At 47.2% G+C, this 18,686-nt stretch overlaps 1 protein-coding gene across 2 annotated transcripts in view; it reads left to right on the forward strand.

Annotated features, from left to right (window-relative positions):
- The window catches only part of GRM1 (glutamate metabotropic receptor 1), a 350,797-nt gene that overhangs the window by 237,868 nt on the left and 94,243 nt on the right, over positions 1–18,686 (forward strand). For both annotated transcript variants that reach the window (XM_056852641.1, XM_056852642.1), the window contains exon 3: positions 18,007–18,242. In XM_056852641.1, coding sequence (XP_056708619.1) covers positions 18,007–18,242 — 236 coding nt within the window. The remainder of the gene's footprint in view (positions 1–18,006; positions 18,243–18,686) is intronic.

Genomic DNA, 18,686 nt, shown 5'->3' on the forward strand with positions numbered 1-18,686 from the left:
TTTTTAACTGTCCTTCGGGACCAGTGCCTTTTAGAACGTACCGCTCATACCCTACCTCCTGGTGTTTTGGAACAAGGGGGGTCCTGGTACAAAGACTCAAAATTGTATGTACCCAAAGCTCTCTGGAAGGACGTTTTACATTTAGCTCATGGAGCCAAAACAGCTGGGCACTTTGGGTTTCTGAAGACCCTTCACTTATTGCGCAGACAGTTCTGGTGGGGGGGAATGCGTTCCGACATTGACTCCTTCATCCGCAGCTGTCCCGTTTGTGCCGCTGCGAAACGATCGCAGGGCAAACCCCCGGGACTGCTACAACCTCTTGAAACGCCCAGCAGACCTTGGGAAGTGATTGCTATGGACTTCATGACTGATCTCCCTCTCAGTGGGGGTAAAACTGTGTTGTGGGTTGTTACTGATTTGTTTTCTAAGCAAATACATTTGATTCCATGCGCAGGGATCCCCTCTGCTCAGAAACTGGCCCGCCTCTTCGTGACGCATATCTTTCGTTTACATTCGTTTCCGCGTAAAATAATTTGTGACCGCGGAAGTAGTTTCGTTTCTAAGTTTTGGAAAGCTTTCCTCAAGTTGGTGGGGGTGGAACAGGGATTGTCTAGTGCATACCATCCTCAAACTGATGGTCAAACTGAACGTGTCAATGCTGTACTTGAATGTTATTTGCGTTGTTATGTTAACTACCACCAGGATAACTGGGTGGAACTGTTACCTTTAGCAGAATATGCCTACAATAATGCCATGCATCAATCCACAGGTTTTAGCCCGTTTTTTGCTGTGTATGGACAAGATTTCAGTCCCATCGCTCCTACAGATGATGTAGAGGGGGAGGGGAACCCCGACATTGCCTCCTGGGCACACGCCCTCCGTACCACTTGGCCCTGGCTCGTTAGCAACCTCGACCGGGCCAAACGTAAATACAAAGCGCAAGCTGACAAACATCGCTCCCCCGGGGGTGATCTGCAAGTGGGTGCTTTGGTTTACCTTTCCACCAAAAATCTCCGTTCCACCCAACCGTGCCATAAGCTCAGCGCCAAATTCATTGGCCCTTTCCCCATTACTCGGGTCATAAACCCTGTCACAGTGGAACTGGCTCTCCCCAAATCCTTGAGGCGTGTGCATCCTGTTTTCCACATAAGCCTCCTCAAACCCCATGTTGCTTCTCCACGGTGGCATCCGGACCCACCGCCTGCGCAACCCATCATGGTGGGGGGGGAAGAACACTTCGAAGTCTCCAAGATCCTTGACTCCCGTATTCACCATGGCAATCTGCAATATCTAGTTCGTTGGAAACATTTCCCCCCTGCCTATGACGAATGGGTGCGCGCACGGGATGTCTCCGCCCCCGACCTCGTCGACGCCTTTCACATTGCTTACCCGGACAGGCCAGCCCCCTTGCGAACTGGGAGGGGGCCTTGAGGGGAGCAGAATGTCAGGCTGCTATCTCGGTTTCGTTATTGCCTCTGTCTCTGTGCTGTATTGTCTGCCCCCCAAGGTCGCATACCTAGGCCTGGGAACTCAGCTCCTGGGAAACTGTATTCATGCGTGTAATCTCCCGCCTTTCCTGCCTTATAATATCTCCCAGCTAGTGAGCCTCTCATAGCTGTCATTTTATTCGTTTGCACTGTATGCCTATTTGATCAGTAAAAGCCATCTGTTTGGACTCTATATGACTTTGTGGTGATTTCTGGTTCTGTGGGCCAAGGGCTGACAAGAACCCACTGTCAATCAAATTAGGCTCCAGCGTTCAATCCAACAGTCCCTTGGTCCATCAAATATCAGTATTGTCTACTCAGACTTGCAGCGTTTCTCCAGGGTCTCAGGCTGAGGTCTTTCACATCACCTATTTGCCTAGTCCCTTTAACTGGAGATGCCGGGGATTGAACCTGGGAACTTCTGCATGCCAAGCAGGTGCTCTACCACTGAGCCACAGCCCCTCCCTGTGGGGCTGTGTCTCCCACACTTTTAAATGCCTTCACAAATCTGCTGGGTGAACCTGAGCAGGTGTATGGGTTGTGGTGTCATCAGTATGCTAATACCACCCAGTATGCTAATACCACCCAGGGTGAAGAAAGTTAATTATAATTCAGAAAGGACAGAGAGGAAAATGGTAGAAAATTCTATGGGATGGCTAACTGGGAAAATATTTGCTCCATGTATCTACTAGGATCTAAAGCCATCAGAATTATGATTAATTTAGAATGCCATAAACCTAATTGTACACACCATTGTACTATAAAAACTGACCATGAATTTACAGGAAAAGATCACATTCATCTTTGAGAATCAGGTTTACAGACTGGAGGTACTCTTGGACCCAGCATTATTTATTTATTTATTTGCTTCATTTATAGTGGGTCTTTCTCGCTGAGACTCAAGGCAGATTACAAAATATAAAAAAAATCAATTCAAAGGGCAGACCTCCAATAAACAATGTTGTAAGATTAGGATTACAGAATCAGAAGACAATGTAAACAAAGAACTATCTAAGGCATGATGTACCATACAGCAGAAAGTGGGTTACAAAGGTAGAAGACAATGAAGTAAAAGGGGGGTGATATATACACTAAACAGCAATAGGATATAATCTTATTCCCTTATCAAAGCATCCTCCTGAGCTGTTCTGTTATCTTACAGTTCTTACTTTTATAAAAATGCCCTCTTCAACATTTCTGTTTTCCACTTTTTGAGAAATGACAGAATGGTGGCAGCCCTGAATGTCCAGATAGTGAGTATAGTTTGGAGCATTTTTCACTAACTGGAAGATAGAGAGCTGTCTGGCATTCACATCTTGGTGACTTCTAGATTGGATTGTAGTAAGGCACTTCCCCTGGAGATGGTTTGGAAACTTTGACCTGTTCAAAATGGAGTTGTGTCTTTATTGTTGGGCATAGGTTGTTGTATACATATGGCAGCTATTTTGAAACAATTTCACTGAATACCTGTAGCTTCCTGTGCCTAGTTCAAGGTATTTTTATCCTAAAATCCCTAAGCCTGACCTGAATATTCAAGAAAAGTCTTTCTTGTGTCTTGTGATTTTTTTTAATATCAACTGGGATGGGGTAGGGTGCCCTGCCTACTCCTGGACACCTGGTAAACACCAACTAACTGGGAACCAGTGTTAGGGGAGGTGGGAATGATAAGAGTACAGCTGCAGAGCCCCTCTGACTGACTTAGAAGAACCAAGCCAGACAGACACTCCCCTTGTCTTTATGGAATCCTTGGACTGCTTTATAGCTTTTCTATGCTTAGTAGCATGCCAAGTGTGAGGGGGTTTCTTGGTGGTTCTGGGGGCAATTTGCACCTGCCATAGGATGGATGTTGAACATACTATTTCAGTGCAGTTGGGAGCTAGTAGATATAGGAGTGCGTATGTTCAAGGAAAACCAGGATTTGGTGAGCATGCTTATACCATTCAAAAAGATGATGATGCAAAGGCTCCTATTCCTTCCACGTCTTCTTTAATATTGTGAAATACTAGATCAGTAAAGCACAAACCTGTACACCTGTCTAGGTTATTACAGTAGGAGAAAATTGACCTGGCATGATCACCATGCATAATCCAAAGTGCGGGACAAAGGAGCTGGCTTGTATAACTGAGTTGCAGTGGGAAGAAAATGACATGGTCTGTCTGTCCCAATTTACTTGATCTGGCTATGTGGTTCTTCATCAGCCTTGCTTTGGTGGCCAGGGAAGAGGAGTGGCTATTATCCTAAATGGGTTTTTCAATATTCAGACTTTTGGTACAAACTATAGCTGGCATAGACCGTGCATTCCTGAGGGGAATGCCTGCACCAGGCTTAGGAGGCAACGCAGCAGCGCCAAAAATCTGTGCAACCCTCATAGGGTTGCACAGGTGGCGTATCTTGGCCGTAAAAAAAAGAGCGTTCCTGAGCCATAACGGCTTAGGAGGCCGCGTAACGGCGGCCCCACCCCCAGGCCAGCAGCGTGACGCCCTGGGAACGTCTCCTGGGACGCCGCTGCAGCCTTTGCCGGCGTCCGGAAGCTGGCGGAAGGCTCCGTCATCGGCCTGGCCCAGCGCTGCCACTGCAACAGCCGGCAACTAGCGTCCAGGCCTTCACGCCAGCGTTGGGGCCACAAATGCCGGCGTACACTGCCCGGACGCCGGTGCTGTGGACCCTTGTGCCAGCGCAGGCTTTCACCGGCACCCAGAAGACTTTCGTCCTGGCTGCCAGTGTGGCTCAGGAATGTACAGAGAGTGTATGTTCCTTACATTGGAAACTGAGAATAGGTTAGATATTCTGCTTATTTACCAGCTGCCAAGTTCCCAAATGGCCACCCTCACTGAGTTGGCAGACGTGCTGTCAGATGTGCTGCTGGAGACAAAGAAAAGCAAAAAAGTGATCTTGAGGGGTCACAGCAGGAAAAAAAGGCAGGAGAATTTGGAGGCAGCAAGTCCCTTGGAGGGTGGTATGAGGACAGGGTATCTGCCTTGCATTTTTTTTCTTTTGTGCAGCCCTGGTGACTGCAGGTGCTTTAGTGCTACCAAGTAATTTAAGGCTGTGAGACAATGCACAGTTACCTGCAAGTAAGCATCATTGAGCTCATTGAGGGTTACTTTTGAGTAAACATTGTTAGGATAATTTCCCCAGTGATTTCAGTGGGAGAGTTAAGCATAAGCTGTTTCCCTTTCAGGACAAAGGGGATTTTTTAAATGCTTAGCTTTGGATGGTGTGTATCTCTTATTATGTCCCTTTTAGCCTGTATAAAATTGCTAGACGGTGTGTAATCCCATGCAGATGTGCTCCTCTCTAAATATTTCTTTGATTTGAATGATCTTTCACTGAAAGCAACTGCTTAGGATTGCTCTGTATATTATGTTAAATATAACCATCATCTCAGGAATGTTAGATTTTTTAAATTTAAAAATGTGTAACTACAACGCTACACTTGATTTGTTGCACTTTAAGATGGCCTAATTCTCACAGCTTTGGTAAACCTGGCTCTGGACTTTACCTCTTTCAGATTCAAAATGGAACACTCATTTTCAAAAAGAAACAACAAACAGAGATAACTAGTGTGGTGCAGTGGTTAGAGTGTAGGACTAGGATCTGGGAGACCCAGGTTCAGATCCTACCATGGAAACTTGCTGGATGACATTGGGCCAATCACCACTCTCAGCCTACCTACCACAACAGGCTGTTGTGAGGATAAAATGAAGGAACAGAGAATGATGTAAGCTGCTTTGGGTCCCCATTGGGGAGGGGAGAAAAATGGGGTACAAATAAAGAAATAAAACAAACCCTTCTTCACATAGAAAACTAGATGTCAGGGAAAACAGTTCCATCTTAGGTCCTTTATGTATGGGTACTTTGACTCATGCTCACCCCCGGCTTGACAGTTATTCTTTGTAGTTATCCATGAGTTTTCCAGTCCTCAGGCCCAGCCCAGCCCTTGCAAATTCCAGGCCTTCCTGATGCTGTTAAAACCCAATTCTTCGATCTCCCCTGAGATCAGCCCGGGTCAAATCGTCCTCATCTCCATGCATAATCCAAAGTGCGGGACAAAGGAGCTGGAGGGGTGTGTGTGTGTGACGTTTTTTCTCACAGTAAGCACTACAGCCAATTACAAAGCAGTGTTTTCAACGGGGTGGGGACTCAGACGGATTTGAGTTGATGATTTTGCTGGTGCACAGCATTTTTTTAGAATTCGCAACGGAAAAGTGTAGGTCAAGCGAGCAGCGAACCCCAGGTAAAACCTCCATGCATAAAAGACCATAGTCTTCTCCCTGGCATGCTTGTTTTCTATGCATGCCGTGTGCAAACATCTCTGTACAGATGTTTGTGCTGTGTTATGCCCCCTACAGGTGGAATAAAGCTCGAAGGGGGAATGAGCTGAAAGAGTTTGAGAGTAAATGACTTGAAGCAGCAGCTGTGGCAAAATATGTACAACTATAGGTATACATTTTATTACTTGTCTTTTGGAGACCATAATATGATCAAGAACTCAGATGTTTTGCTTTTCAGAAGCTATAAAATAATAGCATAAAGAAAACTTAACCTATTATTGGCCTTGTCTGCTCACCCTCTGCTGCCAACCATCTAAAACCCAGAAATGCCTGTATGAATTTGTATATATCAAATGGCAGGAAATTGTGGTATAGTAGTGCTTAGCATGTCAGAACTGGATAAATCCTAGGGTGCCAACTGCCTTGAGAAAAATGTCCTTTTAATAGAGGCTTAATAGGATGTTATTTACCTCCATGCCATTAAAAGCTTCAATGGTCATTTATGCATGGGAGTTTTACCTGAGGTTCATTGCTCGCTGGACCCACACTTTTCTGTTGGGAGTCTATGCACCAGCAGTCTCCAAGCTCAAATCAAGTCCCCGCCCCTTTAAATGCTGCTTTGTAATTAGCTTGCTTTGTAGAGCTTACTGTGAGAGAAAATTCCCCCCAAACCCAACTGCTGCATAAAAAAAGCATTTTAAGAAGAGAAAACCAAAAACGGAGCAATCTGAAAGAGTGGGGGAGAAATCCAAGCCTCAATTTTAAAAAGCCTTTTGTCTGCTCAGAAAGAGCTCTGAGGAAGCAGAAAAGATTTGAATCCCCACTTCTTTACATGCTTTTTAATTGGCTGTGATAGAAACCAAGCTTCTGTATCCTGCACTTTGCCTTATGCGTGGGAATTTCAAGCAGGTTGAGCGCAGGGGAGAGGGAAGAATCGGGTTAATAAAGGAAAGGGAAGTCCTGGGATTTGTGAGGGTTGGCAGCAAGGTCATCTCTAATGGATGGAAAACTCATGCATAACTCCAAGGAACAACCAAGACAGACCGGGGGCAAAAGTGAGAGAAAGTACCCATGCATAAATGACCAAAGACTCATTTCTACTCATAAGCCCTATTAAAAGGAGAGGCCGATTTCTGTGTGTGTGTGCCCCCTAAATGACCCGAGCTCCCCACAGTCAAGTGCATCCACTATTTTTGTTGAGACCATCTGACAATACTAAATGGGAGTCAAACAAGGATCAGACTTCAAAGGTAAATATTTGGACGTTGCATTTCAGCCCCTGACTTCTTTTGACCGCTGCTCAGTCTCTATTCATAAGTAGAGTTATGCATGTAAAGACACAGAGCAGCCTGAATGGGGTATTTTAGTATCTCCTCCAAAGCCCTGGCTCCTTCCAATTCTATGATGATTCTATGCTCAGAGGTTGGATACTATATCTCAGCTGCCACCTACATCTTTGTCACTCAAAGCCTTCCTGTAGTTTGCACTCTACCATAGTAAATGCTCTGTTGGGAGGTACTAGGCATTGGCTGGGAGGGAGGAAGCAGGCAGGGAGCAATGTCTTGTAGCTGAATATCACGAGAAATTTGCATAGACCCTAACAATGTTTTGGATCAGAGGAGGCTGGTGAATAGCCCAGTTCCTACTGGCCAACCTCCCCCAAGGCAATACTCAGCTGTGAAGTATGCCGTCCCAAGTGCTGGCTTGCCAGGAAGCTATAACTGTATCCAGGTACATCAGTATAAACACTAGGAACAAATAAAAATATCAGCTGCTGCACAGTAGTAAACCAAAGAAGAAGGAACACACACGACACACACCCTCAGGATTTTACTAGATTAAATGTTGCCAGTTGCTAGTTATGGTAAATCTGAACCAACAGTAATCCTTATGTTTGGGCTATTTCGCATGGTGTTCGTTTTTTTTTTTATTGTGCCTGTAAAAGCATAAAATTTTGTTGTTGTTTTGGAACATGAGGCATCTAAATAAGTGCAGCTTGTAGAAAACTGGCAGCCACGCTGATTGTGGCAAGCACAACATGAAACAGCAATGAAAACAGTTGGTTGTCTCTTTTTCCTGACAGCGAGGAGCACGATTGCTGGTTCTCCTCCCACACACATGTCCCTTCCAAGCAACTTCTCTGCCTTCACACTTTCAACGCCCTCAGACAGCATCAGTACTTTTAATTGTACTACTTGCCAGATTCCGAGCAGAACGACAAGGTTACACCAATAACATTACCTGACAGTTGAAACTACAGCGTAGTCTAGATTGTCACCTTGTGCTACCTCAGACACCTGCAAATTCAAGTCCTATCTAACTTGCTTCTGATCCATTCAGCTGGCAATTCATTACACCTGAGTAAGGCTGTTGTACTAATCTACACCAAACTCAGCGCGACGTAGCAGCTTTCTGCTCTTGAACTGGGGAGACCTTAGTGCAAATCTATGCCCAGCCGTGAAGCTAACTGGGGCTAGTTCCACATCACAACCTTTCTGCTTCAGTTCTGTCTCTCACAAACAAATGCTTGATGATCAGCTCTTGTTGGCGTGGGAAATGGTGCTTAAGCAATAATCCTAAGCAGATCTCCTACTTAGGTCTGTTCAGTGGGACTTATTCACAGGAAAGTGTTCTTTGGATTGCGCTGTACTTTTTTATTTCGTAGCAAGACAAAGACATGGCCAATTCTTTATTTTATTGTTTATTATAGTTCTAACACTCTTACAAGGGCCAGTGATTTGGCTTGCTGCAAAGTTTTAAAAAACAAGTTCTTAAGCATCGAGGCCCCCACTTACAAGAGATGATAAGCAATTATTATATCATCTAGAAGATGACATTTTTTGAGCAGGACAGCAGTCTTGAGAAGTATGAACAGTGCTTGACTGTCCCTATAGAACTGCTGCAATTTTAAAAGGGGGAAAATATCACCAGAAACGGGACCCTTTAATAGTGAGAAAAAAAGCAACATGGAAAATACAGGAATGCCATGGACTGAACACATCATTCCCTGGATGGCCTGTAAAAACCATGGTGATTTCAACTCAAATGGCTCCCACAGCCATTTGACTTTGAGACTCCCAAATGTTATGTCAGCCACTATGTTGAGCTCTGGTAATTTAGGATCAAACTACACATGACATTGAGGAGCTGTGATAGGATGCCCCAAATTGTAACTTAGCTGCAAAAAGTAGCCAGGGGTGGGGTGGGGGGGGGGTGCTGATATGGATTTGGGTCATGGTGCTGGTGGGAGCAGTTAACCCCCTCCACATGCCATTTCCTTGATTAAAAAATGTCCTTCCCCAGCTGCATTTAGCTCCAGTAAGAGAAAGATGAACATAAAACAGGAACCCATAGAAGCAGTTCTCAACAGCAACCAACCTGCTGTAAAAAATTAAGCCTAAGAAAGCTTGGATGTAAATTGCACTATTGCTTTGTTTCTCTCTAACTATCAGAAAATTAGTTGACATTATTAATAAATCTCACTTCCCTCCTTCAGACAAGTTTCAAAATACTTGTCAGCCTTTTGTATGTGTTATCACTTCCCAGTAGGGGGCGCCACATAGTAAAAATCCAACCTGATTTTTTTTAGAAAAGAAAATCCTAGACATTTTATAATATATCCTAAAAATACTATAAATAGAAAGCAATATTATGCAAAGTTATAAATGCTTTGTAATAACAAAATATTATAAAGTAGGACATTTCAAAGAGATTCAGTTATACGCGTGCAGGGTTGTCTGCTTACACTTAACCTTGCAGTACTTTTTTCCTGGATATGCTCCTGGGTGTGGTTGGCAGATCTGTTTTGAGACTCCATGCTTCCCAGATGCCTGCGAGCACAATTCAGATTGGGACCATAGCAGGTGGGGAGAGGATGCTTAACCCCCCCCCCCAATGCTATTTTCCCAACCTGAAGCAGCCCTTGGAAACCACTACTTGCCCCAAAGGTGACTGCATATTTAATGATGGGTACATGTAGGTTTCAGTAGAAAAGGTTTTCACAAGCATATGGATGAGGGAAAAGACATCTTCAAGCTTCAGGGGATCATTTCTTTTAACAAATGAAATCTTCTTGAGATTTCTCTTACATCAATTTATTTTTATACCAGACTTGCTTTTTGCTTGTGAACTGCCCCTTACAATGGAATCCATGTATGTTTTATCTCATTGTTGTTTTGAACAACCCTTGGAAGGAAGCCCTTATCTTGGTAGCTACAGGTCAGATGTAAGTTCTTTATGGTAAGTCTCATTGATTTTGTAGAAGTCTTTGCTGCTGTGAAAAGCAAGCAGATTAAACTCGCTCTGTGACAGAAAGAGCTGCTGGTATCATTCCAGCCACTTCTTGGATGCCAAAATAATCTGTTTCTCTGGTGACCTGACTAGGCATATTAAAAATTAAATGTAGATTGACTGACATTTGCACTTAAATTAAACACCAAGATACTATTCTTTTGGACAACAGAAAAATTTGAAAACAGCTGCAAAATTGTGGTTTTAGGAGTTTATGAGGTAACCCTTATGAAGGCCTAAATGCTTCACCCAAGAGATCCATTTTAAAAGCATTGCTTTGTCGATCATTAAATAATATTACCAATAAAAAGACAACTTCTGTCTTATTGAACATAGGATTCTCTTTCAATGTTAGCACAGCCAGCGCTCCTTGGCAATACGTTTGGGGAAAGGGTACAGCTCCTTCTTCCTGCCTTTCCCAAAGGATTACAAAAAGTGTACCGACTGTCAGGCTGACTTTTAGATTCCCCAGCTTCAAGTTTGTTTACCAGAACAGCCTCCAGTTGGCATAGCTTCTCAGGGCCTGGGAGCTCTGTGGGAGCCTGGTAGTGTGAACTGTGTTATCTTGATATGACTGTAGTGTCTGGCTTTCTCCATATAACTGAATGTACACCCTTCCCCCTTCCTTCCTGCCTTTTGATTTCTAAGCTCTGCATACCTGTTACCAATAAACCAACTCTTTTGGACTATCTGTCTCTTGATGTGGCTATTGGACTTTCAGGTCAAACAAGTGCTTACATTAAGGCAGGAACCCTTCTCTCTTTTCACCTGCCAGGCTAGAGCCCCGGAGGGTTCTCCTGGCGCTCGGATTGGAGCTGAGTCGGTGCTCTCCGAGTTACCTGCCCGTGGCTGGAGCCCCGTGCGGTTCGCCCGGGACACGGGTGGGAGCAAGATCCCTCCCCGGGTGGTGGGTTCCTGCCTGGAGCCCTGGAAGGCTCCCATCCTTGGTTCCTTCCGTTGGGGACGGCGGACGACGACCCCGACCTAGCGCGGGACGTTTTAGCCGAGATACATCGTACTGACGCGGAAGTCAACCGCCTGACTGGACTTGTTCGGGCTCAGTGGCGTTCTCTGGCCGTGATGGTTCCTTGGACGTCCGAAGTCGCGGATTCCAGTGCCCGCCAAGACCTCCACACCTTGGACTGGTTGGTGGAGGACGCTTGATCGGCGGCGGAGGATTTACAGTTGTTAACTAGCTTGTTGGCGGACTAACCTCCAGTGACACGCAGTTGGATCAGGCAGGGGTCCCGATCCGTCCTGCTGCACCGCCAGACATGGCAGCTCCAGCCGCGCCGTATCCCCAGCTTTGCCAAGCGGAGGCAAAAGCGGTGGCAACACGGGTGGCTGCACTCTTTCAGGGCAAGACCTCGGCCACGATTTCTGTGGCTGAAATCACAAAGCATCTGGCCCCTGACTTCGGGGCTGATGCGGCGGCCTTGGCGGTGCAGATCCAGCCGATGCTGGATCTTACCGACCCCTCCGAACTCCTCTTGACATTGGAACTGGAGGCTCTCCCACTGGTTACCACAGCCCTCGCCGCTAAACTTCAGGCCGATCAGGCCTTGGCTGAACGCAAGAGGGCCGAAGATCAGGCAGGGCAGCGGCGGATGCTGCAGCCAAGGCTCGGGCCGAACACGAGGAGAAGGAACGTTTGGCCGCTGAACGGGCGCGATTCGGCACACGCCCTCGAAACACCAGGGGCTATGGATTCCCCTCGTTTTCCCCGACTTTTGTCCCGTCTCGCAGCGTCCAACACTCCCATAGATTCGCGGGAGCTTTATCCGATGTACCGGATGATTCCGACAAGGAGGACCTGTACGGTGGGGAATCACTCTGGGCTACTAACTTACGGGTCAGTCAGTCCCACCGCACTGGCGGTGCCGGCGACAATGTGTTTCTGTTGCGGAGCCAGAATCGAGACCTTATGGACCAGGTGGCTTGCTTGCAAGACCAACTGGCCCTATTACTCCGCGACAACGATCAGTTACAATGGGCCCAAACTGCACCCGTTGCCCCGGCTCCAGTTACGCCGCAGCAGCCGCCACAGCAACCGCCACAGCAACCGCCACAGCAGTCACCACAGCAGCCAGCTGCGCCGGTGGGTCCTCCTGCCAGAGGGCCCGTTGCGCCAGGAGCCCCTGCCCTGCCGTTGTTACTGGGTGTGCCCGGAATACCAGGGGCACCGCGAATACCAGGGGCACCGCGTCCTGGACATCCACCTTAGCCCCCAGTCCCATGGAGGCAACCAAAGCTAAAAATTTCTTATGACGGCTCGGTTGAGACTCTGCCCCAGTTTCTACACCATGTGGACAGTTACATGAGGGAGCAAAGGCAATTCTTCCCTACTGAGGACAGCCGCGTCCATTTCATTGCCTCCCTACTAGCAGAAAAGGCGGCCGACTGGATGATTCTCCAGTTTGATATGCGGGCCTGCTCCATTCGCTCCCTCGACAACTTTATGTTTGCCTTACGAAGGCGTTTCGAGGATCCCTTCATGGGGGAACAAGCCAAAGCAGAACTTTTGCAACTCAGGCAAGGTTCCTCTCCGGTCCGGGAATTCGCGGACAAATTCCAATGACTTGCTAGTAAAATAGTGGACTGGCCTGAAGCTACCCTTATCCACTATTTCCGAGAGGCTTTGCATCCGGACATTCTGAACTGGTCATACATGCGGGGGGACCCCAACACCCTGGAAGATTGGATTTTACTGGCGGAGGAGGTGGAGAGCCGCTGACGATTTGTTTCCGTGGTCCGGCATCGGACCAAAGAAAACAGCAGCCAGAAACCTCCCCCCAAACCTTGAATTCCCTGCCCATGGAGACCAACGCGGCCCCCTCAGGATCGCGAGTCTTGTTTCCAGAGGGGAGCCTGTCTTGTTTGCGGTGCGATGGGTCACTTTGCAGCGACTTGCCCTCAGCGTCCGGATCTCCCTTGACCGGACGCGCCGCCTCGGGCTTGGGGACGACCTCAACGCAGAGGCACCACGGCCGCCTGCAGCGTAGTGCTGGGATGACCCACACCCTCTGCACTTCACGTCGGGGAACCCTCCAGCCTCCCTACGCCTATGGACCCCTCCGGGTCTCGGATTACAAATGCCCCAGTGGGGGACAGCTCTCCTTCCTCAGACGAGGACCGTCCTTGGGATTCCCCAGCCCTGAACCTGGAATCTCCTCTCGACTTGTCAAAAAACGGACACGGTCTGCGGTGAGCAGAGCGTCCCCGCAGACCCCTGCAGCTTCTCCTGCAAAACCCAAGGCTCCAGTTATGGTGAGTGCAGTCGAAAATACTGTGTATGTGGACGTGGTGTTACAACATCATAGAAAGGGCCCCCAGTTACAGGTTAAAGCACTCATTGATTCTGGCTGCGGGCACTCTATAATCAATGAAGCCACTTTTGCAGCTCTCCAAGTTAAATCTGAGAATCTACCAGCCCCCATCCAATTCGCCCAGATGGATGGCAGCCATTTTAAGGGGGGCCCGGTGGACCGTCGCACCCGGGGGGTGGCGATGGGTATCGGCTCGCATTGGGAGCAGATAGACTTTACCATAGCTCCCATCCAGTACGAAGTCACACTGGGAATTAACTGGCTCAAGGGGCACAGTCCCTCCATAGACTGGAAGGCTGATACTATTACTTTCACCGACCCTGTCTGTGAACAGCATCTCCACGAACTCGCGGTGGTCCTTCCACCTGCCTCAGCCTTAGCCTCCAGTGCCTCCCCTTCAGTCCAATTACCCAATGTCTACCGGGATTTCGCTGATGTTTTCGATGTGAAGGAGTGCGATGCCTTACCCCCCCATCGCAGAACAGATTGTGCTATTGAGGTGGTAGGAGACTGTAAACTGTCTAAAAGTAAGATCTACCCAATGAGCGTTTCAGACGTGCCGTACTGCGGGATTTTTTGGATAAAAACCTCGCTCGAGGGTTTATTCGGCCATCAACTGCGTCCAACTCAGCCCCCGCTTTCTTTGTCCATAAGAAGACGGGTGACATACGCTTGTGCATTGACTTTCGTAAACTCAACACTGTTACTCAGACCAGCACCTACCACATCCCGTTAATCTCGGATATCCTGGGACAATTGAAGGAGGGGCGCATTTTCACCAAACTGGACTTGGTGGAAGCCTATTACCGAGTCCGGATTCGTGACGGGGACGAACCCCTCACAGCCTTTTCCAGCTGCTTTGGAATGTATGAGTTTCTGGTGATGCCTTTTGGATTAAAGGGGGCTCTGGGGGTCTTCATGCAACTCATTAATGAGGTCCTCCATGATTTGTTATATCGGGGCGTGGTGGTTTATCTTGATGACATTCTTATTTACTCCAATTCCATGGACAAGCATGTTGCTCTTGTCAAAGAAGTGTTGCGGCATCTCAGAGACAATCAACTTTTCTCTAAGGTCTCTAAATGCGAATTCCACCGAGAACAATTAACTTTCCTAGGCTACATCATTTCACACCATGGGCTCACCATGGACCCTGCTAAGATACAATCCGTAGTTGTTTGGACTCCTCCTTCCACCCGCAAACAAGTGCAACAGTTTCTCGGGTTTGCCAATTTTTACCGAGGTTTCATTCCCAACTTTGCTCAAGTGGCACTGCCACTCACGGACCTCCTTAAAACCAAGGGTAAGGGGGTCTCTGCCACATTGCCCAACACTAAGATTCAGTGGACGGCTCATTGTCAAACTGCCTTTGACCACCTTAAACAGCTATTCACTTCTGAACCAGTGTTAAAGCACCCTGATCCAGACCACATTTTTGTAGTACAGGTGGGTGCATCAGACGTAGCCATGGGCGGTGCCCTTTTGCAGCGGGGTCCAGACGGTCTTCTCCACCCCTGCGCCTATTTTTCTAAGAAATTTGCGCACTCCCAACTGAACTGGCCAATTTGGGAGAAGGAAGCTGCCGCCGTCCACCATGCCCTCACTATGTGGAGGCAATTTCTGGAAGGTTCCAGGGTTCCCTTTGAAGTCTGGACAGATCACAAAAATTTGGAAGCCCTTACAGGGGCCCACAAGTTGTCCGCGAAACAGCAGCGTTGGGCGAACTTCTTTGCTCAATTTCGTTTTGTGCTCAAACATGTGCCTGGAAAGCTAAACGTACTAGCAGACACTCTTTCCAGACTGCCCCAGTATCCGGTGAAAGTCGACCGCCCTACGGTCTCCTTATTCACCCCAGCACAAAGGGGTGCCTTGCCTACCTTAGCAGTGCAAACCCGATCTCAAACTCTACTCCAATCCCCATCCCGACCAGCGGATGTCACCGCTCCCAAGGGGGAGGGGTCGCCTGTACCACTGCTCAGCCCGACTCCCTCACCAGTCCCAACTGCGCCTCCTGCGCCAAGAGCTCCACCTCGGCTGGCTGTACAATCCGCCCCACCAACACTGCCTTCTAGCCCTGCTCCACCCCCCTCCACAGCCGGAGTGGATCTGCCCGATTCCTTCCTTGACTCTCTTCGTACCCAATGCCTGGCTGAACGCACAGCTCAGACACTTCCCCCTTCCCTGCTAGAACGAGGTGGTTGCTGGTACAAAGACTCTAAACTGTATGTGCCTAAAAGGCTGCAAAAGGAGGTCCTGCAATTACCCCATGGAGCCAAAACTGCGGGACACTTCAGGTTTCTGAAGTAGGCAGTTTTGGTGGGCAGGCATGCATGCCGATGTGGACTCTTTCATCCGTAGTTGTCCTGTATGTGCCATGGTCAAACGGTCCCAGGGGAAACCCCCTGGACTTTTGCAACCGTTAGAAGTCCCCACCAGACCCTGGGAAGTCATTGCCATGGATTTTATGACAGATCTGCCTCTCAGCGAGGGTAAGACTGTGGGTGATCACTGACTTATTCTCCAAACAGGTGCATCTCGTTCCGTACGCGGGCATACCCTCCGCCCCAAAGTTGGCCCGCCTCTTTGTGTCACATATTTTCCGGCTACATTCCTTTCCACGCAAGGTGATCAGTGACTGCGGGGGGAGTTATGTTGCCAAGTTTTGGAAGGCTTTTCTTAAATTAGTAGGGGTGGAACAGAGGCTGTCTAGCGCTTTCCACCCCCAAACAGATGGACAGACTGAACGTGTTAATGCTGTCCTGGAATGTTACCTGCGTTGTTATGTCAATTACCATCAGGATGATTGGGTTGAATTGTTGCCTTTTGCTGAGTATGCTTATAACAATGCTGTGCATCAGTCTACTGGTTTCAGTCCTTTCTATGCTGTCTATGGTCAGGATTTTAGTCCCATTGGGCAAATCGATGTTTCTGGGGTGGAGGGGGGTGAGGATGTGGCATCTTGGGTACAAGCAATCCACACCACCTGGCCCTGGCTGGTAAAGAATTTGGAAAGGGCAAAACGTAAATACAAAGCTCAAGCAAATAAACACCGCTCCCCCGGTCAGAACTTTAACGTAGGGGATTTGGTGTATTTGTCCACCAAGAATCTATGGTCCACCCATCCGTGTGCTAAGCTCAGTGCCATATATGTGGGTCCTTATCCCATTGCTCGGATAATTAACCCTGTAACCGTGGAACTGTCCCTCCCAAAGACTCTGAAGCGCGTTCATCCTGTATTTCATGTCAGCCTCCTAAAGCCTCATGTGGCCGCTCTGGAGTGGCATCCCGACCCGCCTCCTGAGCAGCCAGTCATGGTGGGGGGGGGAGAATATTTTGACGTTGCTAAAGTTTTGGACTCCCGTTGGCATCGTGGTTCTCTCCAGTATCTTGTTCGTTGGAAGCACTTCCCTCCTGCCTATGACAATTGGGTGAGCTCCCGCGATGTTTCCGCCCCCTGACTGGTGCGCGCATTTCACAGTGCCTACCCCGCCAAACCTGCCCCCTTTCGGGATGGGAGGGGGCCTTGAGGGGAGCAGAATGTCAGGGTGACTTTTAGATTCTCCATTTGCCTCCAGCTTCAAGGTTGTTTACCAGAACAGCCTCCAGCTGGCATAGCTTCTCAGGGCCTGGGAGCTCTGTGGGAGCCTGGTAGTGTGAACTGTGTTATCTTGATATGACTGTAGTGTCTGGCTCTCTCCATATAACCGAATGTACACCCTTCCCCCTTCGTTCCTGCCTTTTGATTTCTAAGCTCTGCATACCTGTTACCAATCAACCAACTCTTTTGGACTATCTGTCTCTTGATGTGGCTATTGGACTTTCAGGACAAACAAGTGCTTACACCGACTTGCAGAGGATTCAGTTTTCTAATGAACATTTTTTATGTTCTGTCACACCATCACATATTTCTTAGACCCTGTCTGTTTATTTTACCACCTTCAAGAACTGTGCTTGCTGAAATAATAAACTGTGTAGGATGTAATTTCAAAGACCAATTAAAATAATGAGAAATCTGTGGCTGTAATCCAATCATATTGGAAAGGAGGAAGGCTATAAACCCTGTTTCCTTTTTTTAAAAATCTCTCACAAAGTTCTTGTTAAATTACCCTGAATCCTGAAAATGCCTCATAGATTCAGGCTGGGAGGACGTATCCGTTGCTTAGGATCCATAAATTTAGAGGTTTTAACTACAATACAATACAAAATTAAGCCAATGGGTTTAAACTGAAGTAACTGCACAGGATTGCACTGTGAACTAAGATTTGCAATATAATAGCATCCAGATTTGGAATAACCAATATGTGGAAGCTAGTCCAGATAGAGAAAAATTTTTAAAGTATGGCTCCCCATACCTTTTTAAGGTATGGCTCCCCTATGAAGCCTTGTACTCAAGTTTATTTTGTAGCCACAGTGTCTTCTCTTATGTGCTTCTGGAGTCTAAATGAACATTTATGTACGTAGAACATTATCTTTTCTCATAGCATTATCTTTTCTACATAGCATGGCCCTTGATTTTCCTTCACCTGAACAAGGGTACCTGCTTTAAAAAAAATGTAATACAGTATGATCTGGATGTAGTTCAGAACCCATCTCTTGCCCTTCCTAATGTTTCTTGCTTCTCTCTTCCAGTGATGGATGGGCAGACAGAGATGAAGTCATTGAAGGCTATGAGGCTGAAGCAAATGGAGGCATCACAATCAAGCTGCAGTCTCCAGAAGTCTTGTCATTTGATGATTATTTTTTGAAACTGCATTTGGATGAGAACACAAGAAATCCCTGGTTCCCAGAATTTTGGCAGCACCGATTCCAGTGTCGCCTGCCAGGACATCCACTGGAGAACCCCAACTTTCGAAAGAACTGCACTGGTAACATTTTTATAAAATATTTTTTCCTGAGTAATGGGTTGCTACTTGCATTGTTGATTTTTAATGTTTTTGCCCTGCCCTGCTATACTGTACCTATTTTTTCCCTAATTGGGCCTAAAAATTCATTGTAATAAAACCCCTGTTGGAAATCCCGTTAATAATATTGTGGCTGCAGAGAGAGTGTTACATCAGGAAGAAGTTCCAGATGGCTGCTGGTTCTGTAAGCTCATGAACTCTAATCCTGGCATTCCTGAGGTGAAAGTTAAAGGTGAAAACTGACATTTCTAGATAACCTCTTGCTGTGTATAACCATTCCTCAGCTATTTATTTCTACCCTTGCTGAAAGGAAGCAAAAGCATGTTTGATTCTGAAATGAATTTACAGGTGGTAAAAGAAAAGAGTGAAAACCTGGCTGCATTACAAACAATGCTGGGTTAGTATAGT

The sequence above is a fragment of the Euleptes europaea genome, chromosome 7 (assembly GCF_029931775.1).
Source record: "Euleptes europaea isolate rEulEur1 chromosome 7, rEulEur1.hap1, whole genome shotgun sequence".
Lineage (NCBI taxonomy): Eukaryota > Metazoa > Chordata > Lepidosauria > Squamata > Sphaerodactylidae > Euleptes > Euleptes europaea.